The 24,282-nt window shown below is 36.2% G+C and overlaps 1 protein-coding gene across 3 annotated transcripts in view; it reads right to left on the reverse strand.

Annotated features, from left to right (window-relative positions):
• The window catches only part of LOC129005027 (gastrula zinc finger protein XlCGF57.1-like), a 35,085-nt gene extending 13,421 nt beyond the window's left edge, over positions 1–21,664 (reverse strand). For 2 of the 3 annotated variants that reach the window (XM_054433777.1, XM_054433779.1), the window contains exons 1-2: positions 21,610–21,664; positions 20,589–20,778 (exon numbers count right to left, since the gene is read on the reverse strand). In XM_054433777.1, the coding sequence (XP_054289752.1) occupies positions 20,589–20,774 (186 nt within the window). In that variant the 5' untranslated portion in view covers positions 20,775–20,778; positions 21,610–21,664. Of the gene's footprint in view, positions 1–20,588; positions 20,782–21,609 lie in introns of all 3 variants that reach the window. The other variant, XM_054433778.1, reaches the window with a different exon arrangement.
• Positions 21,665–24,282: the final 2,618 nt, after the last annotated feature.

Here is a 24,282-nt window from a genome sequence, read left to right on the forward strand (position 1 = left end):
AAAATGTAATTTACATAAATTTTAAACTCTACAGGACATTCACTCACACAATACAAGATACAAAGGAGCACTGGACATTCCCCAGCACCGGCTTGCACTTACAGGTAATTCTTTTAAATTAACTGGATCAAGTTTTATAATAAGCTGTCTGAACATCTCCTTGAAGCAACCATTCCTATTTTCAAGTCAAAAAGTTTACTAATGGCTGTTAGAAAATCCATTTTACTCTCTAAAAGAATTCTTAGATTCGAGTATTCTAATATAGCAATTTTTTTTGTCCTAGGACGCGAGGCACAAGCCTGGGATTGTTTGTAATATTACTTCAGGCTAGTCCTAGGGGTTGTGGCATTATCACTTAGATAAAACCCATTGGTGATTTGGCGGGGATCGAACCTGGGACCTCAGGGACTGAAGTCCCGCACTCTAACCACTACGCCAGCTCGCTCCCCAAGCCACTCGCTCTAATATAGCCATTAGATTAAGCCTATTTAGCTACTATTTCCCTCACTTTGTATTTATTTACTCTGTGACTTTGTATGTTTGACCAATGTAAAGATTTAGCCTTAATTTGACAATGACTATCTCAATGTATTATTGATCAATGGCAATAAAGATTCTGATTTATGTGCTGTAAGAGGCATGCACACACTAACACACTTTTGTAAATCAAAATAATGTCACTAGGCTCTGTTTGTTTTGATGATTTTCAATTAAATAGGTTTAACAAGTACCTAGGTTTGCTGCTACATGGACGCTAATAAAGCGTATTTTTAGTAAAATATTAATAGCTTAGTACTGTAGTATAAAATAGATAAATCTGTCAAGTAGATCAAGAAGCATAGAAAAACACTATAATATAGGTCGCCTTACACCTTCAAGCCAAATTTCATCAAAATCAGAAAAAAATACTCAAATTCATGGAGACATAACTTAAGGTACATATATATCTATAATAGGTATAATTGTGATAAGGACTACTATATATACATTTGAAAACATTATAAAACAATAGTACGGTACCCATTTTAATTACTCATTTTAATTATCATCGACTAGTTTTGTTTCTACACTAAGGTCATAGTCATGTTGACACTTCATACAAATACAATAACAGATTTGTTATTGTATATAACAGGTTTGTTATTGAACCAATATGCCAGATTTGTTATTATATTTGTCAACATGACTATGACCTTAGTCTGGAAACTAGTCGGTTATAATTAATTAAACTGAGTTAAAAGGGTACTAATGTTTTTATAATGTTTTCACATGTATATTATATCTATATACAGTGATCGATTTGTTAAAAATGAGGTGCCGGAACTGTGATATTATTAGAACCTATTTATGTATTTATTTATGCTAATATTTTTATCTTTCTGAAAGAGAGGTAGGGTACTGGAACTTCGTTCCGCCTTGTTCCCCCCCAAATTGAGACTGTCTATATACAGGGTGTTTCAGAATTTGTGTCGGATATTTTAGGGTATTATTCCTGGGTAAGAAACATATCCAAATATCATATTTAAATAGTCCCTGAGTCCTTATAGTTACTCACACAGCCGCCATTTTGGTTTTTTTCACTTAAATTGTTTTCTAAAATATGATAAAAGAAATAAAATTGACACTTTGCAGGACCATTTATGGCAACTAGACAAAGCTACAAAAATATTATGACATAAAATTGCATAAAAATGTTATTCTTGTAAAATCAACGGTTTTTGAATTATTTAAGAAAGAAAATTTTAAATGGGCGCCATTTTGTTTTATGCATTTTAAACATTTTCATACGGTAATTTGTTTATAACTTTTTCTAGTTGTCATAAGGTAAACTTACCAAGTACCGTGACTTTTTAGGATGTTGCTATACATTTTTAGGTAAACCAAAATATTATGAATAAAAAGATGAAAAATATTTATACCGATTTTTCCCCTGTGAATTCCTGAACAAAAAAATGTGACTATGTGTGAATGAATACTAAAAACTGATTATTTAATAAATAAAATACCCATAGTCCTCATTTTATCATCATGGCCTAACTCTGTGGAATTGATACCGTGATTTCCTGGCCAAAGTCCATGATGTAGTAAAACTTACCAAACAAATTGTGTTTGACAGCTGTTTTATGACTAAAAAGAAACTAAACACAAGAAGAAAACTTTACGTAAGCTACCAAACCTTCAATTTAGTCTGCTGGAGCACAACACACAGCAGAATGCTACTGCATACATTACATAGAGAAAGGAAATAAGTACACAGAAAAGAGAGCTGAACGTTAGCTTTATATGTGTAAGAAATTGTTCAAACAGAACATAAATAAATAAGTTTACATAGATAGTTGGGTTAATATTTACATAACCACATGCTGTACTTAATTTTTTACAAACTAAATGACAAAAAAATACACATAAACAAAAGAACGAAAATTTGATAAGTGTGTAACTTATATGCCCACATTTGTTACTAAAGTTTAAACAAACCAAAACAGACAAAAGGAATTAATTTACATGAAAAAAAGGAATATGATGAAGGCTCGTGCCTTAAATTTTCTGCTTGTAGGTTAGTTTGATTTATCACTGAATTCTTAGACTTTGGTGAGAGCCGCGCCTAGTCTGTATGTTATACACTATGTACAACACCACACTGCATGCTGTGATGAGGCATCCTCAGTGGTAAAGCTGAGACTAGAAGGACAGGGTGAATCATTGTTTTTTTACTCATACTATGGCATGTGGGAGGGGAATAATCTCGTCAGGCAGGCAGTCCGTGGAATGTGACTCATGTAGGAGGGTGATTGGAATCCTATAGGTGAGTTATTGGATGTAGGATTTATTTCTTCTGGATACTTGCTGTGTACTGTAATGACTGGCACTTCCCGTTCGATTGGGAAGTTTATTTCTTCATAGTTCATCCGCAAGGATGTCAATAGCCACTTCCTACCCATCGGCAATTACGTATGCCTCTACCTCTTCTTCTTCCTCTACATCTTCTACACCATGTGGATTCACCTCAGATCGTCTCTCTTCATCGGGTATCCTATCAAGTCCTTCTTTGTAGAGGGAGACTTCTTTTTTATGTCCAGCCACACTCCATGGAGAGATTTGTCTTCCATTTTGATGTTTTTTTAAAAGTATTTAGTCTCTCCTTCCCAATTTTTCCCTCAATATAAGTCAGGTGGCTACGCAACATTAGCCATTGGCTTTGGCTGTATGGTTTTTGTTGCAAGTGATGAAGCCACTGGTTATTGTCTTTTTGTTGACGCCTTCTTTAAGACATTAGTCTAATAGAGAAGCAAATTCTTCTTCTGATTTCCCGATGCCCCAGGTGCTTGGTACCTGCTGGACAATACTTGATGGGACCCTTTTCTTAGGAGTATACGATCATTGGTGCCAAGTCACCTGAGGCATTTGCTGTGAAAAGTACTGTGAGGCATTCCTTTTCATCATTACCAGTGATGGTGTAGACCTGCTTCTGAACTTTCTTGATGTATAATTTTTTTTGTCTTAAGGGCATAGGAAAAATGTGGTTTCATCATACTCCGGTTGAACACTCTCCTGGAGTCATCAAAGATAGTCATTAGACTCTTACCTTCTAGGTATTCCCTTATTTCGGAAAACCATTTCTTGATGTGTCCCTCTATGACATTTGACCTGGTGGTTGTGAGGGCTTGTGACACTCTGGCTGAAATTACAGGATGTCTGTGTGAATAGAGCCAAACATTTATCTCCAGGGTCGCTCTCTGAAAAGGGATTTTCTCTCTTCAAATTCTTTATCAATTTCTGGACGCTGGTAAGAAGCTGGTCTCAGCTGATGGGGAAACCGTCTAACCGTGATTACCCAGTCGACGACAGTTTTCTCTTCTTCGGGAGTCAAAATAGACGGACGTCTCATCTTGCACAAAGTGGCATACTTTCCCGCTGATTTTATCTTTCAAAATCTGTCTGGGAATGCAAAACTGCTTTGAAGCAGCAGATACCGTCATCCCATCTTGCACTGCTGTGATGGCCGCTTCCAAAGTCTCCTGGGAGTAAGCTCTCCTGGGCGCATTCAGAGTAGGCATTCTACAAAAAAAGAAACACAACTTTGTAGGAGATAAAAAAACAGTGACATAATAAAGTGTTCATGACAGTCTTGAACACACAGTTATATACATTTGAATAAAACCCAATGAATAAACTAACTTACGAATTTTAGACGTTGCATTTTTAGCTCTAAACAACAATATTTAAATATATTCAAAGTTTAGTTACAAATCCACCTAACCACACAACACAATTAGGGTTTGTTAGGTGCATATTTGGTTAAATCAAAAACTCCATGAAATCGTCACAGAGTTTAGCAGAAGCATTGAACAATTGGTTCCCGCTTAAAAGACCTTATTGTGATTAAAAAATGCTTGTAAAGAGGTAAATATGTTAAATATATATATATTTTGTGGGGGTTACTTAAGTCCGTACAAAATGGGGAAGTTCTTGGAATAAAATATAAAGCCTTCAAGTGCCCATAAAAAATCCCAAATGCCACACCATTTTTTGCTTTGGCAGTTTTGCAGACATTTACAAAAACCGCTCTTGAACATATTTATGAAATTACCTACACCTATAACACTATATATATCTATCTATCTATCTATATATATATATATATTATATATATATAATAGGCTACGCCATTTTTTTGTTAATCTAACTCCTCCGTTGTTACTCGCCCGATTTTGACGATTGAGGTCTCAAAATAAAGGTTAAAACGTATAGTTGTGCCCAAGAGTATTAGATTATGGATAAAGTCCTTGGTAAGGGTGTCAGAGGCCCTTGAAGTCAATTTTTTTCTCCATAAGGATAACATTGGAGATAATTTTTATTTATAGAAAGATATGTCAGACAAATTAATTGCATACGTAAATTTTGTGATGCGCTTTACTTTGATACAGAAAAGAAAACCACAGGTATTTATACATCATGTTGTCACAGTGGAGTGGTAACGTTACCCAATGTAAGCACAAATTTATTTTAAAAAGAAATATATTTACAAATTTATTAATATTCTGGGGATACTGAAACCACTAGAAACCTTTGAACATAGTAGAAACTATAACAACGCCTTGGCTATGGTTAGTACCAGTAGTAAAATTAAACCTAACCGTTCTGGTCTGTACATATTTTTTGTAGTAAAGGGTCAGGTGTACCATAAATTGTAGCATAAACCAGAGTCTATAGTATATCAACCAAAATAACCAATACGCTCAAATATATTTTTATGAAACAGACCAAGCATCTAACATGAGATGCAATGCTCCCCAGAACATTGGGTGTGATTCTACTTTGATGAGAGAGCTATCACTTCTTTTAAGTGAAATCAATCCTTATCCTCAAGCATTTAAAACTAAGGGAGGAATAATATGAGAGACACCACAAGACCAGCAAAATAACGTTTGTATGGTAATTTATTCAGACCGGAACACACATCAGAGACGGTACTATCTACCGATCACAAATGATGTTACTCAATAAAACAAATTACATTTGCTCAAGAGATGGTCCTTTTTTCTGGAGATTTTCATCAAACATTACCGGTCGTAGCACACGCTAGCCGCACTGTTGTAGTTGAAAATTGTTTAAAAAGCAATCCATTGTGGCCAAAAGTAAAAAAGTTAAGAGTTCTGCACAAATATGCGTCTGAACGAAGGACAATGTGACTTTGCTCAATTTTTACTTCAAGTTGGAAACGCTATATTGCCAGTAACAGCTGATGGTTTCCCCATTTTGCCAGCAATATTAGTTGGAGTTGGATGCCCTGTTGATTTCATCTACCCAAACGTCGTTGAAAGTATACAAAATGGTCAAATGAAGGACAAAGCTATTTTAGCTCCAAAAAACAGTGACTGTGATTTAATCAACTACAAAGTCTTGGATAAATTACCAGGTGAGCCCAAGGTGTACAAAAGCATTAACAGTTTGCTTGCAGATAATTTAAACGCCCATCTAGAACGCCCAGCAGTGTTTTTAAACAATATATAAGTAAAATAAAATAAAATAAAATAATCTTTATTCACAATCTTCATCTTCATTGGTCAGTGGATTGCCAAGACATAGATTGATTTCAAAAAAGGGGGTAGTGGTTTTATTGATGAGGAATATCGTACATCAAAGGGCTTCATTAATGGAACAAGGCTTAAATTGTTCCATCTATCAAATCTATTAAATTTTTAACCATTTTGGTCACACACCAAATGAACAAAATGTTTAACAATTTAATAGAATGTAAAGTCCTAACTGGAACAAGTGAGGGGGCACATATTTTGATTCCGAGGATAAAAATGTTCCCGTCGGAAAAAAAACTTACCATTTAAAATGAAAAGATGCCAATTTCCGTTAGCTTTGTCATTTGCTATGAAAATCAATTAAGCTCTGGGGCAATCACATTAAAGAGTAGCACTGTTCTTACCCAGAACAGTTTTCAGTCAAGAGCAACTATATGTTGCTTTAAGTAGAGCTACATATTTTGATGGTGTATGCATATTCAACACGGAAAATTCTGACCAGGATAATCTTCCTGAAACGCGACCTGAACGCAATCCTGAAGGTGTTTCACGACTAAAAACGTAGTATTCAAGGAAGTACTTTTGTGAATAAAATATATTTTTTAGAGTTTATTTTTAAAAGGGTGTTCTTCAAAAAGATTTTTATGTTCTTCAAATATGCTACATATTATTTTATTAAAATTATTAAATGTGTATAAAAATCTTTAAAAAAATAAATATAAAATACTTGATAACTTATAATACTTGATAACTTTACTAAATATAAGACAAAAATATATACAGCTAGAAAATGGATGGACTGCTTTCCTTTTAAGGCTTCATTACTGTAATTTATTTTCGACTTAGGACGGTGACACACTATCCATTTGACGGGATGAATCAAACTCATGGGTTTTAATGGGAGCTGTCACAATGATGCGGTTGTGGCGCGTCAACGGGATCCACTGCAAGGTGCTGCGGCGTGGCGGGACAACCGGACAAAAAGATAAATACATGCAGTTAAATAAGAGCTGTCACACTGTCCTGTTTTACCACACGCGTTTAGCATGTTCAACACGGACAAGTTAATCGAATGTGTCCAGTTCTATCTGCACTGTGGGATAAACACCTACGGTACAAGAGTACTCCGATAGGACTGAACGTGAGAAATGTTGGAATTTGGTTGAAGAAGAGATGTTCAACGACTGGTTGGAGGTTGAATTAAAGGTGAAAGATGCCTGAAGTGAGTATAAAAACAAATTACTTTTCTATTGTCTGTGCTATTAGATACCTCACATACAGGGGATTCACAAACTTCATGAGTACTAATCAATCTAAACAAAAAAGTTCATATAAACATGGGCCGAAAAAAATTTAAAAGGGTAGTCTTTAATAAATACTAATTTAACAAAATCTTAAAAGAATAAAACTATTTTCCTTACCTTATTGTTATCGTTAATCTTTCTTCAGCACTGATTGAATTCCTAAATTGTGTACTGATCTTCGTTAAATGTGGCCTCAAAACGTGAAGCAGCTCATCAAAAGATGTGATGGACATTCTATAATAATTAAAAATAAACTTGCGAAGATATTGCCTCATACTTTGATAAAAACTCTTTAACTGTTCATCTATCATTTTTGCAATGAAAAGGGTGTGCCCAATAATGCCTGCGTAAAGGTTTTCACAACAAACCACTTACTTCAAGAGCACAGACAAATTTCACTTTAGACAACATCGTAATGTTGTCGCTATCAACAGTGCACTGCATGTGATGCTCCCGATCTTCACTCGAAATATGTTGCGGTAGAACGGGACAAGTGTGACAGGGCAATGTCTAAACACATCCCGCTAAACCGCATCCTGCTAAACCGGATAGTGTGTCACCGGCCTTAGAGTAAATAGCCTATATAACACGATGAATTTGTTTTCTAAAATTCATGCTATATGTTGAAATACAACAAGAGAGCAGACAGCAAAGGTAGGTTTAAATCATGTGACATTGCTTCATAACAAATAGTAAAACATCTGAAACTAGACATTGAATTCAAGCTTAGAATTTGCTTTTTCCGTTGACACCAAATTCAATCCAGTTCAGTACAACTGGAGTTCATTCAGAGCGAGTTGTATAGCGTCTGCAACGTCGTACACTCGCGGACCATCTAAAGTTGACATCTATTGACACTCGGAGTCAGAAGTCTTCAACATGTAGGCCTAGTTCGATAAACCTTTTATCTTGAAATGTGTTTTACCAAAGTTTAATAGAAAGCTAGCGTGTACAGACTTTAGCCAACACATCAAGATGAATAATAAGTATAGATTTCACTCCGATACTGATAATATTTGTAAATTTAACTATTTCTAACATAATTAAAACATTTGTGTTAAAAGCGAAACTCCGTGAAATCGTCCTTAAATTTGTCACAGAGTTTAGCAGAAGCATTGGTCAATTCATTCTCGGTTAAAAGACCCTAACTTGATCAAAAACACTTGTAAAGATGTTAAATCTATTGGAAAAATATATTTTAAAGGGGTTACTATTTAATGTCCGTACAAAGCGGGAAATTACTTGGAATAACATTATAGGTCCATGATTAAAACATTATTTTAGTATGAAGTCTTCAACATGTTGTTTCAGTAACCTTGTTATTTTGGACCGGTTTTACTAAAATGTAATAGAAAACTCACCTACAGACTATGCCAGTACGTAGTGTGTTGTGAAATTTTAAAGCCTATTTTAATTTGATTTGAATTTCCCGCCCTTAGCGCCACCTGCGGTGGCCGAGGTCGGCAGTGCTTATCTGTCCGTTGGGTTTTAAAATCATATCATTGTACTAGTGGGGGTGCTGGCTACAAGTTGCATGGCTCCTGTGATTATGTAAGTTTTACAATTATTTAGTTTAAGGATTATTATAGTCATGTTTAAATGCTTTTTCAGGTGCCATAATTTAATTGAGATACATAATTAACCAATTGGTACAAGTCTTTATTCACTGTTAAATTTCGTTTGCCACGTGAGGTCAGTCAGCCTGTTTCAGTTTGTAATTTCTTGAATAGTAAAACATCAGAAGAGTTTTGAAAGCTGTATAAATTTAAAATGAAAATTATATAACTTTAATATTAGGTTCTGGTCAAATGTAAATTTTTATTCAATTTAATGTAACTTAACTCAATGAATGATTTTTGTATTGAACACTTTATAAGAAATCCGAATCAATGTTTTATACCTTTTATGCTTTTCCAACAGGTCTCTTGTAATATTAATTTTATTTTAATTTAAGCTTGTGTTAATGGTTTTGCAGACGGGAGTCAAATTTGTTCAGCTAATTCTTAACATGGCCCAGCCCACCCCTGCTGTATTGAGTAATGTACCATTTCATAATTTTGGGTACTAATCACAATTAAGGCTAGCATATGTGTAAAGGGTTATTTGGTTTAAAAATTAATAAATTGTTGAACCGTAATTCACTGAGTCGTTATTATTCGACTCCCCTTGTTCACGGGTCAACTTGGCGACCCTCTTGGCTGATCCACAAGCTAAAGGAAGTGGATCTAAATTCACACCATAATTATATTCGATTGGCCACCCTGGAATATAATTAATATGCGCAACTCTGCTGCACTTCCTGAGCTTTAAGATAACCAAGACTTTGAACGAGGTCATTTAGGCTACTCCGAGAATTTCATTTGAACTTTTATGAACTACCAAAACCCAGTGTAGTGTTGTGTGATTATTAAGTTAAGAACTATAATTATGTTGAACTGTAATCACAATACTCATAAAGGGATGATAAAGGACATGTCGGTATAAGTATATTGTAATAAGATTTTGAGGGTATTTTATCATTACAATCTTAAACCGGTTTATCAAATAGGCTGAATTTAAATAGTTCAAGTAAACAACGGTGAAATCGAACAGCTAGGTGCTAAACAAAAAGGTTTAAATTAGCTTAAAGAATTCTAATGTGTTGATCCGAATTTTGAAACTAATAGGTAGGGTTCACTAAATCCTTCCTTTCCTCACCTTTATCAGCACTTATCCTATTATCAAGATGGCTAACTACAATGTCAATTATCTTCAGAAGGGCGAGTTGATTTATGAAATAATGTGCAGAGAGCTAGACTGTCAACATGAGGTTTTAAATAAATTAAGTGTAGATGAACTCAGAAAATCCTTGCGTAAAATCATTGGGCAGGCACCTAATTTTTCAAACATTGAAAATAAATTGACTGTTTTGGCGGAGATTAAATATTGCCAAATTGCGTCAAGCGTATTGCAAGTGCTAATCGATCGACAGTCTGAAGAGCCTACGGCACTGAATTTAGCTAAGATAAATGCAAAGCTAGCGCATTTAGAGCTAAGAGCAAACATGCTAAAACGAAGTATACTGTTAGAAACCGACCGCAAAACCGTTGAAGAGTTAGACAAAACCATGATTAGTCTTAGTAATAAACTGTCAGAAATCGAGAATAAAATCGCTCCGGACGAATACCAACGTTTTCAAGAAGAATTAAATAAATCGTTAATCGAGAGTGAGTCAGCCGATGAGGAAATAAACGGCGAATCAACCGGGCAGCTTATCACCTCTTCACCTAGTAATCAGCTGAGATTAGAGAACCACGACACGGCACACGCACACGTCCCACCTCAAGGTCACTGTACGCCCCCGCACCCCGCGGACTCTGTTCGTCCCGCTCCTGCACCGCTGCCGCCGGTAGACTTGTTCCAGAAACTAGCAAACCCATTGGAAAAAATTTTGTCAAAATTTCCAGAGAATTGTACTGGTATGGAGATAACCCCGTTACTAAACTTTCTGAGACAGACAGTAATTTTACAACAGGAATCGCGCCTACCCGAAGATCAGATATTTAGAATAATTAGCAGGTACGCTATTTCTCCGCTCATTGGAACAATAATAGAATGCCAAAACGGCGGGAAAAGTATCATACAAACACGCAGGGAAATATTAAATTCATTTATTCCAGCAGCTTTGGGAGAGCAATTAAAATATGAGTATATTCATCGTCCCCAACGCTACGATGAGAGTTTATCACTGTATTGCGAGGAAATTAAATTAAATAACCAAGTATTTATGGCAAACCTAACGGAGAAACAATTGCTTGACTCTATTAGAAATGGATTGAACCCGGACACCCGCAACAAGATAGCTGTATATAAATTCCCCGAAACAATGAATGAATTGAAACTTATTGTGGTGCAAATGAACAATTTGGTCTATAATGATTATTTGCGCAACAAAGCGTGCGCCAACGTAGTCCCTATGAGACCGGTATTAACCGCGGCCATGCCTGTTTCGCAGCCTGTTGGATTGCCTGCAAATCGCATAAATGAGCAAAATGTGTACCATCACTCAAACTTCCACAGTCGCCAACCAAGTGATGTAAAGAGATGTTATATTTGTAACAGACCAGGCCATTTAGCCCGGCATTGCTATCGTGGTTCAAAAAACTAGTAGACGCGGGAAAATTTGCCATTAAGTCACAGCACCAGTTTAAGGTAAATGTTCCCGCCAATAAAAACAATCAACAAACCTATTACCCAGTTAATCACAATAATGAGTTTACTGAACATAGTAAGGATTTTAAGAAGGAGTTCCGGAAAATAACAAAACAATGGAATAGTTTAAATAGGAAGAATTGTATGCCGACAAAGGGCCGAACGGTATCAAATTTGCCGTGCGTAAATGTGATTATCAATGAGAATATAACTATCCCAGCATTAATTGATAGTGGTGCTTCCTACAACATTTTAAGTTTAGAATTATTCGAGCAATTATTGAAGAGTAAACATGCAATTAGATGTAAACAAAGCATACCTAGTCATTTAATGGCGGCAAATGAAACTCCTATAAATGTAATAAATGCATGCAACTTAAGGATTAAAATTGGAAAATTTACATGGTGGGAGAAATTTTTAGTCATTGAGTCAAATCGATACAAAATAATTTTAGGAATGCCTTTCCTACAGCACAAGGGGCTTTGTATTGATTTCCAGAGTAAGACCTGTCATTTCAAATTTGATCCAGGATATTTAATTGAATTAAATGTGGACGACCAGATCGATGCTGGATTAAATGCGATAAGAATAGGATGCATAGAAATGCAAGACGAAACCGAAAAGTTTATTGCCGAATATCCATCGGTATTCACAGATCAAATAGGCGAAGCACTCGACCTTGAGATAAAGCTAGAGGTCACTGACCCCACTCCAGTTTCGATACGGCCTTATAACTTAAGTCCTCCGGCCATAGCTAAAATGAAGGTAATCATTGATGAATGGTTAAAACAAGGAATTATTGAACATAGCACGTCTCCTTATCAAAGTCCCGCATTTTTAACCAAGCGTGACCGTCTCGTTGTAAATTACGCTCAAGTTAACCAGCGTATAAAGAATATTTCTTATCCACTGGGTGATATTGAAAACATGTATCAGCATCTGCAAGGGGCGAATTATTTTTCCATATTCGACCTTAATAAGGCTTTTTTACAGTGCCCATTAAATGAGGAGAGTAGGGATTTAACCTCATTTGTATGTGCGGTGGGAAAGTTCCGTTTTCGCAGAGTATGTTTTGGTCTAAAGGTCGGAAGTTCCATATTGAGTAACTACATGGATAAGATATTTTATCACCTGAAATATAAGCACCTATTGATATATTGTGACGACCTTCTAATTTTTAGTAAAACTAAAGAAGAGCATCTAAGACATCTACACGAAGTCGCTGGTATTTTAGCGGCGAACAAGTTGACAGTTAACCCGGACAAAGCCAGATTCTTTTGCACTGAGATCAGTTTTTTGGGCCATCTAATTAGCCATAATTCTATAACTATAGACCCAGAGCGCACTGTGGCAATCAAGAATTTCCCGGTCCCTCGCACGGTAAAGCAAGTGAGACAATTCACGGGCATGTGTGGTTATTGGCGGAAATATATTGAGAATTATGCCGATATTAGTCGACCTCTCCATGCGCTCAAACGAAAGAATACAAAATTCTTATGGACAGCAGAATGTCAAGGTGCCTATGAGACTCTTAAAGAGAAAATAGCAAATCCCCCAATATTAACTATGGCTGACTTTAACAAACCGTTCGTAGTACATACGGACGCGAGCGCCACAGGTGCCGGAGCGGCTCTCCTACAGTATAATGAGTCTGGTGATCTGATGCCGATTGCTTTTTATAGTAAATCCTTCACCGAAAACGAACTGCGTTATTCCATCTACGAGAAGGAAGCGTATACAGCGGTATTGGCTATGGAAAAATGGAACGCCTACTTATCACCTCAACCCTTCACCTTAGTGACGGACAACCAGGCGTTAAGTTACGTGTTAAACACCAAGAACAAATTAGGACGCCTTTCCAGATGGGTAGAACGACTACTAGCACTTCCATTCAACGTAGTTCATAAACCTGGGACAGAGAATGTTATAGCGGACGCCCTATCAAGACTCTACGAGCTACCAGAGGAAACTTCGGAGAGTAACACAATCAACGTATCTGGAAATAACACAGTTACTTATGGCAGTGAAAGCACACCTAACCCGGTAGAACAGCTGAATATGTTAATTAACGAGCTCAGAGAACACCCTGTACAACACCATGGAGGAGTGAACTTTATCAGCGAGATACCTATGGCTATGAAGGACCTGAAATACCATCAACGTCAAGATAAGGAATGCAAGAGGATCCTGAAGAGTATAAACGACGGTACCAATCAATTAAACTACGTTATGAAGAACGAACTATTGATGTATAAAGGATCTAAGGGAGGAAACAAGATTTATTTACCCGAGAGGTTAATAAACGTTGCATATACATTCTTTCATGATGGATTAAATGGAGGACACCTTGGAATCGCACGGACGGTGGCAAAAATCGAACAGTATTTTTATCGGCCAGACATGGAGCGTATTATTAGGGGTAAAATTAAAGAATGTCGCATATGTATGATGTCTAAACCTGCTCAAAGAAAATACGAAGGAAAGTTAGTGTCGAGACCAGTCACATCTGCTTTTGAAACATTATTTTGTGACATTTTAGGCCCACTTCCACGCACGACACGAGGAAATAAATATATTTTTGTTGTGTTAGATGCATTCACTCGATTCTCCTGGACATTCGCTTAAAGGAAGTGAATAGCAAAGCTATAATTGATAGGTTGGAACAAATTTTTGGATTATTTTCAGTACCACGCACGTTAGTATCTGATAATGCCACTTACTTCACTTCGCAACAGTTTAAAGCCTACCTGTTCAAAAATTATGTAACACATCACCTGATTGCCCTGTACAGACCCTCAGCTAATCGTGTGGAACGACAGTTAAGAGATCTAGGCACATTGCTTAAGTGTTATTATGCCAATGAACAATCTAATTGGGATGCTGAATTGCCGTTAATACAGATGACCTTAAATACAGCGAAAAATTCGTCCACTGGTTTCAGTCCATTTTCGCTTATGTTTTTCCACGAGCCCCGTAACGCCCTCTCAAACATATGGAACCTGGATGATTTATTGAGTGAGAACTTAAGTCGTGATGATAAAGTCCAAAATTTAACACAGGCCTTACGAAATGTTAAGTCTAGCATCGCACGTAGCAACAAACGTGAGAAATATTCGGAGAAACGCATCCGACATCCTTTCAAAGTGAATTCTATAGTATTTTGGAAAACGCACTACTTAAGTAAAAAGATAAACAAATTCAGTAAGAAACTAGCCCCAAGATATGACGGTCCCTGGCGCATTGTCTGGTTTGTTAGCCCCAATACAACCATAATTCAACGATGCGATAACGTCCTAGACGTGAGGAAAGTTCACATATCTGAACTCAAACTGTATGTTTAATTAGGTACAAAGCATGTGTCTCCAAATACTGTCGGACACGAAGTTTGGAAAAAATCCATTGTAAATAAACATCTTTAAATTGTAAATAGTAGATTAGGAAATGTTTAGGCTAAGAAACTGAGATCACGAAGGACAGTGTACATATTATTTGTATTAGCAAAATATAACCTCTATGGATACATTAGAGTGTATAACAAATCTGCATAGAAATGTGTAATTAAGGAATAATGAAGGAGATTATATGAAGATAAGCAGTTCGGAGGAGCAGAAGGATTAATGAGCATAAAATTATGTGCTAAAATAAGGTTCAGAATGTTTATTTACGTTGGTGAACAAAGATAAGGTGATAAAGTAGATAACAAGAATTGGTGAAAATAGCGACGCCTATTTATATGAATAGTTATAAAGGCACCGCAAACTAAATTTATCTCAGTATAAAAGCTGCAATTGGTATAACAGTCGTTAGATCACAAATGGGACTGGATGCATTGCACGGCTGAGCTTGTAAATAGTAAACAAAGGAGTACATATTTATTTTAATGCTGAGAAGGCAACTAGGTTATTCAATTATTGACAATGTTTAGCAAAAGGTGACATTTATTAAATAGCAAGAGCTAAGGCAGTTACAAAATATTTCGTTATTACATGGATTATAACATAAAAGGAGCATTTTGTTGATGAACAACAATGAAGACTGGAACTGAAGATAAACGAAGATGGAATGAAGAATAGATTGAAGAATACGATTCCCTTCCGTTATTCCTTATTCCTCTCAAAAATAAAATGTTTTTATTTAACGCATTTTAGGGTAAAGATCTGTAATGTTTGTAAATAATTTTAAATCAGACTGAACATTTCATTTACAATTTTGAATTTGTGCATAAGGTTTTACATAAGGTTCGTTTGAGGATAAACGAAACAGCTGATAACTAGTTGACCGTGATTGTTTGGTAGGATGATTAGGGCACTGATAACGAGAAAGGATTCATACTACTGTCCGTATCTTGTTTGTTTGGAATCATAAACCTGTCTAATGAATTGCAATTCTATATTTTGTGAGTTTATTTATTTTTACTGTCCAGAATAAGAATTAGGGACAAATCATGTTTCAGTTAAGGATTTTTTAAATACGGCAGACACAACTGAATATGACCTAAAATAAATAAATAGGTAAAGAAAGGTTTTAGAGTCAAGTTGACTTATTTTATGATAAATCGAATAAATTAAACTCTCGTTAATGATCGAGGATGGATGAATCAGTGAATGCTAGGGATGAAAGTTTGAATGTATGGGATTAGCAAAAGGTTAGCGCGTCTGTGGTACGAATGTTCACACTCATAATCTGTTTTTATTTAGTTTCACACGTCACACTTGGTACTTACGTGGCCCGGGACACACAGGGTACTTCACGTTGAACATTGACACTTGTTATTTTTGCAACTTTATGTACACAAACATTATTATTATGCTCCATTTTGGTTTCGCCTTAAGCGCACTTTTGGGAATATACAGGAAAATGAGAGTTTAATGTTAAGTTTTGTTTGACATAGGTTTTTATACAATTTCGTGGTTCAGGATTACTAGGTCATATAAAGTTAGTTTAAAGTAAGTTTTGGGTACTAACAGCATGTATTTAGGTTAAGAAATGTAATACTTTGATCTGAGAGGGTCTAAATGAAAATGTCTGACTTTAGTTTACGATCAGTTTGCCGTATTTTTCAGAGTGAAAGTTAAGTTGTCTTATCTTGATTATTGTTGTAACCTGTCATATGTTAGACCGAGCGATTGCAGCGCTCTGTACCCTGGCGGATGGCAACGAGGAAATCTAGAACTATTGCGATTGTTGCCCGCCAAGTAGTTGTAATTCAAACGGACGCTCCTGCGTCGGAAAACTTTGATTTCTTTGAATGAGAAAATGTATAAATTATGTTTGGTTTTATTAGATGAAAATTTGTAATGTTTAGAATAGCTAAGTGAGTTTATTTTTTTATAGGCTTGTAAAATTTTAAAAAGCAGGGGAAAATGTTATGCCAGTACGTAGTGTGTTGTGAAATTTTAAAGCCTATTTTAATTTGATTTGAATTTCCCGCCCTTAGCGCCACCTGCGGTGGCCGAGGTCGGCAGTGCTTATCTGTCCGTTGGGTTTTAAAATCATATCATTGTACTAGTGGGGGTGCTGGCTACAAGTTGCATGGCTCCTGTGATTATGTAAGTTTTACAATTATTTAGTTTAAGGATTATTATAGTCATGTTTAAATGCTTTTTCAGGTGCCATAATTTAATTGAGATACATAATTAACCAATTGGTACAAGTCTTTATTCACTGTTAAATTTCGTTTGCCACGTGAGGTCAGTCAGCCTGTTTCAGTTTGTAATTTCTTGAATAGTAAAACATCAGAAGAGTTTTGAAAGCTGTATAAATTTAAAATGAAAATTATATAACTTTAATATTAGGTTCTGGTCAAATGTAAATTTTTATTCAATTTAATGTAACTTAACTCAATGAATGATTTTTGTATTGAACACTTTATAAGAAATCCGAATCAATGTTTTATACCTTTTATGCTTTTCCAACAGGTCTCTTGTAATATTAATTTTATTTTAATTTAAGCTTGTGTTAATGGTTTTGCAGACGGGAGTCAAATTTGTTCAGCTAATTCTTAACATGGCCCAGCCCACCCCTGCTGTATTGAGTAATGTACCATTTCATAATTTTGGGTACTAATCACAATTAAGGCTAGCATATGTGTAAAGGGTTATTTGGTTTAAAAATTAATAAATTGTTGAACCGTAATTCACTGAGTCGTTATTATTCGACTCCCCTTGTTCACGGGTCAACTTGGCGACCCTCTTGGCTGATCCACAAGCTAAAGGAAGTGGATCTAAATTCACACCATAATTATATTCGATTGGCCACCCTGGAATAAGACTTAAGTCGACATATCAAGATGAATAAAAAGTTAAGACTACTCACCGACACTGTTACTATTATTAAATTTAACTATTTAACACAACTGAAACATTTGTGTTAAAAGCGAAACTCATTTGTCACAGAGTTTAGCAGAAGCATTAGTCGTGTCATTCCCGGTTAAAAGACCCTAACTTGATCAAAAACACTTGTAAAGATGTTAAATCTGTTGGAAAAATATATTTTGAAAGGGTAACCTTGTTATTTTGGACCGGCTTTACCAAAATGTAATAGAAAACTCACGTACAGACTTAAGCCAAGATGAATAAAACATTTGTGATAAAAGCAAAACTCTGTGAATTCGGCACGGAGTTTAGATTGATGCAGTATATAATTTCTGCTAAACAACGTGATCCTAATTTTCCCTTAACTAAATTGAAAAATTAACCCTAGATGCGTATTGCACGTAAATTTGACGTAGTGTGAGTTATTTTTTGCTTCTCACCCACCCGACAACACCCTCTTCCCGGCAGTGCTCTCAGCAGTCATTTGCCTTGCGATGGCTGCCTTGGTTGGGTCGTAGTGTGTTTCTGTAAAAATGCACTTGCTAGTCAGTTTCTTGGAACGCATACATCAAACTTACGTGTCAATATCCTTTGTGAACAGTAAAATGGCCAGCCTGTGTATGGTAAAACGGCCGGCAGCACGTCAAATTTACGTATTGATACCCTTAGTGTAACACTGTATGACGATACCTAACTATGCAATTCCTATGTACCGGTACATCAAATTTACGTATTGATACCCTTAGCGTCATGCTGTATGACGATACCTTTCTAGGGTTAACTGAATGAATGAATAAGAACTAAATAGCCTACCGTACTAATATAACTCCACGAAATAACACCAAAATTATTCATACAGCTGTCATACATAATAAATTAAATCCTATTTTGCTTAACTGAATCACTACCTATCTTGAATCTCAACAGATGTAAACAAATCAGCGACATCCAAACTAGTCACGATTTCAGACGCTACTGTCACAGTCTGCTTGGCGCCGACTACGACCGAAACTAAGAGTAAGTTAACAAACTTAAAGACACATAGAGCAAGCTATTGTTTCTCTATGTGTTGTACCCTCAGTTGTCTGCTTATTATTTACGTTTAAAGCGGGGAATCACGGTATTTGGCAATTAAAAATATTTCTGCAAAGTTTCAATTTCACATCTTTTATCACTTTTTAGAAATAATTAAGTGGAAAACACAAAATGGCGGCTGTGTGAGTAAGTAAGGACTTCCGAACAATTTAAATATGATATTTGGATATGTTTCTTGGCCAGGAATAAATAACCTAGAAAATATCTGAAACCAATTCAGAAACACCCTGTATATTACACATAAATAACATTTTAAAAGGATCGTTTTTTTGGCGGGTCGCCAGAAGACTGTTCCACGGACAACTACCCCCCCCCCCCCAAATAGGTTCCTACGTCATGTTGACGCCAGAGATCGGGGTAGGGTTGGGGGGCCAGTTTTCCAGTCAAGGACACTCAAGTTTCGTTTCAAACCAACCTAACCTAACCAACCAAGTCCACAAACTAACTACGTCTATATACGTTCTATAAAACATAATGTAGGTAGGCTAAAATGGAGAGGGAAAGAAGCAAAGATGAAGGGGTTAAGTTAGTATTTTCCAGTCCAATCACACCTTTTGGTTTCGATTTTTTTTTGGGGGGGTGGAGGGGGGATGAAGAAAGCCAAACAATTTATTTCCAGAGTAAAAGAAGTGCAAGTTATATGGATAAAACTGAGTCGGCTGAAAATCATTCTTTTGAGGTAAGTTAGGCCTAGAAGTCAAATATTACTATACGGAAGGTCTGTCACCGTTAGGAAGACAAAAAAAAGTAAAAAAGGGGGAATTAATCCATCGATTTTGCTGATATTCAGGTTGTAGTCTTGGTGAAATCTAAGTCCATCGAGTTATGTAGTAATTTTAGGTTTTTTATAAACTAGCCGTTTCAGTTCAGTTCTTGGAATTGGAAAGATTCACTCTGACATCATTGTTTAACGCACTCGCTAAGGCTTGTACGGTAGCCTACCTTAAATTTCTACTCGTGTTGTTAACACTATCTTTACATGATCTTTGCGTAAACTGTAAACTATTAAGCCTATTACATCAGTGACAATATTGATTGTTTTACCCCACGAAAATTGAAGTTTATGATACCTGCTTAGCGGATGGTCGAAAATCGTTTGGTCCACCGTTTATATTACCGTTCGTTTGGTCCACCAGTTACAGAATAATACAAGTGCAGAAGGGCACGTTGCCCATATGAGCCATATAGCAAAAAATTTATTAATATTATTATTGTATACTATGGCAGATATATGAATGCCTTTAATGTGAGGGACGCAATAAGTTAGTTCATACTGGTGGACCAAAAGAAATCGTATTAGAGTGTTAGACCAAAGGACCCGATCGAATGGTCCACCGTGAAACGTACAGTATAACTTATTTCATAAGTTTACTCCACAATGCAAAATTGTACTTCAGGATTTGACTGTAACTTACCTACTTTTGGATCAAACGATTTTGGGCAAAAACAAACTGTTTTACAACTGGTGGACCAAACGAACTGTTGTACAACTGGTGGAAAAAACAATTTTGGACCAAACGAACAGTTTTACAATTGGTGGACCATTCAATTTTGGACCAAATGAAATGCTCCCCTTAAAGCATTTAGATAAAGATATTTTGTACCTTCACACAAGCTTCTGTTAAATTTACTGTTTAAGTACTTACACTTTTTGTAGGAACTTCATTTACAGCTGTTCTCTCAGCTTTTACAGCTGTTCTCTCAGCTTTTACAGCTGTTCTCTCAGCTTTTACAGCTGTTCTCTCAGATTTTACTGCTGTTCTTTCAGCTTTTACATCTGTTCTCTCAGCTCCTACCACAGACACCAGCTCGGCAATGAATTCTTTTTTCATGACTCTGCTGGAAAAAAACCCACTAAGTTAAGAAATGGTAGGGAAACTACCGTACCACTTTAAACTTATTAATAATTTATATGATAAATGATTCTCTAACGTGTTGGAACAGAAATTTGCTAGACACGTCATGCGCGCATAAGCCTTTGCCTCTGTAAATTACTAAGAACACAGAGGATACGCGTCCGGCAGTTAAGTCACCAGGTTGTGGGGGCCCGGAGCGCCACTACCACAACTATACGATGTTAGAGTGCTCGGCTGATTTGCAAGAGGTCCCCGGTTTGAATCTCATCGGTACCGTAACTTTATCTTTTTGTCAAAGATTTTCTTTGAATGCCATTTCTTCCTAACTGTATCTTTTGTTAGAATATTTGGCATTTACAACTTATAACTTAATTTTATTTTATGACCGGAATTTAACCTTCATTAGATTTCTTCATTACCAGCAAGTTTGGTTGGATAGGTTAGGTTATGGCAGTAACAGCCGGACGCCTAATCCACGTCCGGTTACGGAACGCATAGGCTATCCTCTGCGTACTAAGAAACCAAATACCGTAACTTAGGGCCTAAATGTAATTTAGCCTAGCCCTACTTACGATCTAGAGACTGTATGTTACTAGGCCTAACTTTGATGACAAACCGGTCCACTAAACAAACAGGTTGAAATTTGATCTTACCTAAGTTAGGCCTAATTTAGTCTAACCCTGTGTTGTATCAACAAAATCTTTTCGTTACGGATCTTGTCATATTATTTTAGTCTAATTTTAGTCTATATGTAACAATCACACCTAGTAACAGAAACAACGCATTTACAAATTAATAATTTTTAACCTACCTAAGTCACTTACACAGTTTTTGTTCAAATTTGTTCTTGTTCATTCATCGTTATTTGTTGTTATGTTGTTGTATTTTCCATTAATTTAAGTTAAGGTTATGTTATGTTTGTTGTCGTTGTCATCCTTTCCTCATACAGTATTCCTAATTCCTATTCCTCCTTGTCTTGTCCTGATTTTTTTTCACTGAGCTAATTTGCTACAGTATTTGGCAGACTTTGGATAGACAATACAGCTGTATGCTGCATAGAAACATGAAAGCTTGTTTTATTATTAAAAGCAGTCATTTACACTAGTACAATCAGTAATCCAATTTTGTTCAATCAAACAGGGCCAAGGTAAGAAAATTATGAATGTTGGTCATAGTGTAATGAAATAATAAACCACTGTATTTGTGTTCTTTTAACAGCATTTTTTTCCTAAAGATCCTTCACTTTTTAAATTTACATATTTTTTTATAAGAACAATCCTGTATACTTGTACAATGTGTAATAACAGTAGGTGCAATCAATCAGTAGCAAGGTGAGGTTCGTGGTCTATTCTCATAAATAACAGACTATCTATCTTGGGGCCAGGGTAAAGGAGTGGGGGAGCCGCCGCAACTGCTAGGCGACAGCTGGTGACAGCTATCTTCACGGCCGTTTAGTGACATCAGTGTTTTAACTTTTAAGGACAGCTTTGTCGCCACTTTCGAGGCAGATTTTTTGTTTCGTATAGGTACGCCAAGCCTATCAAGCATCTTACCTGTGTGCAAGTTATATACGATACGAGCGTTTTGTCTGTTACGTCAGACCCTCTAAAATCAGTGTCAGAGTAAACAACGCGTCCAAACCGGTAAACTGGCAGCAAAAACGCGGCATAATCGGACAGCTTTGACACCGCATCAATTTACCTCATGCCCACCACACACCCCTTGCGCATTAGCATAGATAAAACATACTCCAGTATGTTTTATCTATGGCATTAGTATCTGTTGCATCGTTTATACTGCTCGTAGCCTAGGCTGTATACCAACTTTACCACCGAGCGTCAATGACTAGGTGTTTTTTTCGGATGATCAGCATCCAGCGACTTTAGTGAAAACTGTGGTAAAGGCAATATGGACAATATTATAGGATGCGGATCGCCCGAGTAATATATTAGGCAAATGAAAATTCGCTTATTCTGCATGCTTGCTGCGGTGGGGGTATTTTAACTATAGGGTTTGAAACAAACTATTACTAATAAAAAATATTTTTGTAGTTGTTGAAGAGTTACCGCGGTCCTTTCCTTGACCACCCTAGATTTTTTTGGAGGAGGTTAAAATGCGTTTACACGCTCTGAGATGCTCAATATCCTCTCGGTAGTGCCGGACTTCTGCGGGAACAAAGACCCTCAAAACCATCAACAAAAAAACCTCATCTCTTAGGACACTAGCCTGGCAGATTTCGATTACATTGACCATATCAACGTTAGTAGGTAATTCCATAGACTTACCAATAGGGAGTTGGCCTGTGTTTTATCCATGGTAAAACATAGCATCACATTTTCAAACGCACTAAAATAATAAATAAACAACTAAAATTACAAATTTTTAGGTGTACGGTATTTGCCCAAATTCGATTAGAAAAAGACGTTGTATATCAAAATATCGTTTATTGAAAAACACATAACAAAACATTTGTTGTAAAACTTTCTAAAACCATAAAAATGTAAACGTAAGAAAAATTATACAAAATAAAATATATAGACGTACCGTATATAAAATGTGAGTAGTCAGGTGATGATGATGTTGTAGATGTCCTGGGCCACTAAGCATAATGTTAATGTGGATGTCTGGGGATCTTCATACTTCTGCGGTCGTGCCTGTTGTCGTTAATGGTGTTGCGGTTATGCATTACTCTCTTGTATTCAGGGAAAGCTTTTTTGTGAAGTCTAGGTTGTTCTTTGTGCCACTGACTCTCGGACATTCGGCGGGCAAAGTTTTTGTCTTTGGCGGGTAAGTGTGGCACACCGACAGCACCTGGTAGAGCCTAAGGGAAAAAATAAAAGGCTGATGAGTAAAATTGTCAGCTGTTTTTTTTTAACACATTCCAATTATAAGTTAAGCCATTATGACTTTTGGATACAGAAGGTTAAGCATACATTTTATTGAATTTCACCATTGTGAGAACTCTCCTTATTTGCCGAAGATCTAATAAGGTGATCATATCTGTTGGAAAAGCTCATCCTATGTAAATGTATCTGCTTTAGATTTACAATCAAAAGTCGTAAATACTTCAGTCCACATTTTACAATAAATAAGTAATTTAAGTGAATTGTTTAAGTTTAACAATAGCATAAGCAGTATATTAAATGTCACAGAATAAGGAGTTCAAAGTCGATGATTCAGATTTAAAATAAGAAGTCTCATTTTAATTTAATTTTGTATGTTTACACGCCACTAGCATTAAAAATGTCTAGGGACTTGTAGTATTCTATGGCAATGATTCTCATTTTGGATTTTGCGATAAGCTAATACTTGAAATATTCAAAGTCAACATTAGTTCTCAATAGAAATCTACTAACAGTTTCAATGTGAATGAATGAGCTACTATTTAAGTTGTAGATATTATAGCATATGTTCTTAGACTCACCTCTCCAGGCAAAACCTTTCCTGTGTCATCGTCCACGACTCTCTTCAGAACATGGTCCTG

The sequence above is a fragment of the Macrosteles quadrilineatus genome, unplaced genomic scaffold, assembly GCF_028750875.1.
Source record: "Macrosteles quadrilineatus isolate MER2022 unplaced genomic scaffold, UCM_ALF_1.0 Scaffold_14__1_contigs__length_3811126, whole genome shotgun sequence".
NCBI lineage: Eukaryota > Metazoa > Arthropoda > Insecta > Hemiptera > Cicadellidae > Macrosteles > Macrosteles quadrilineatus.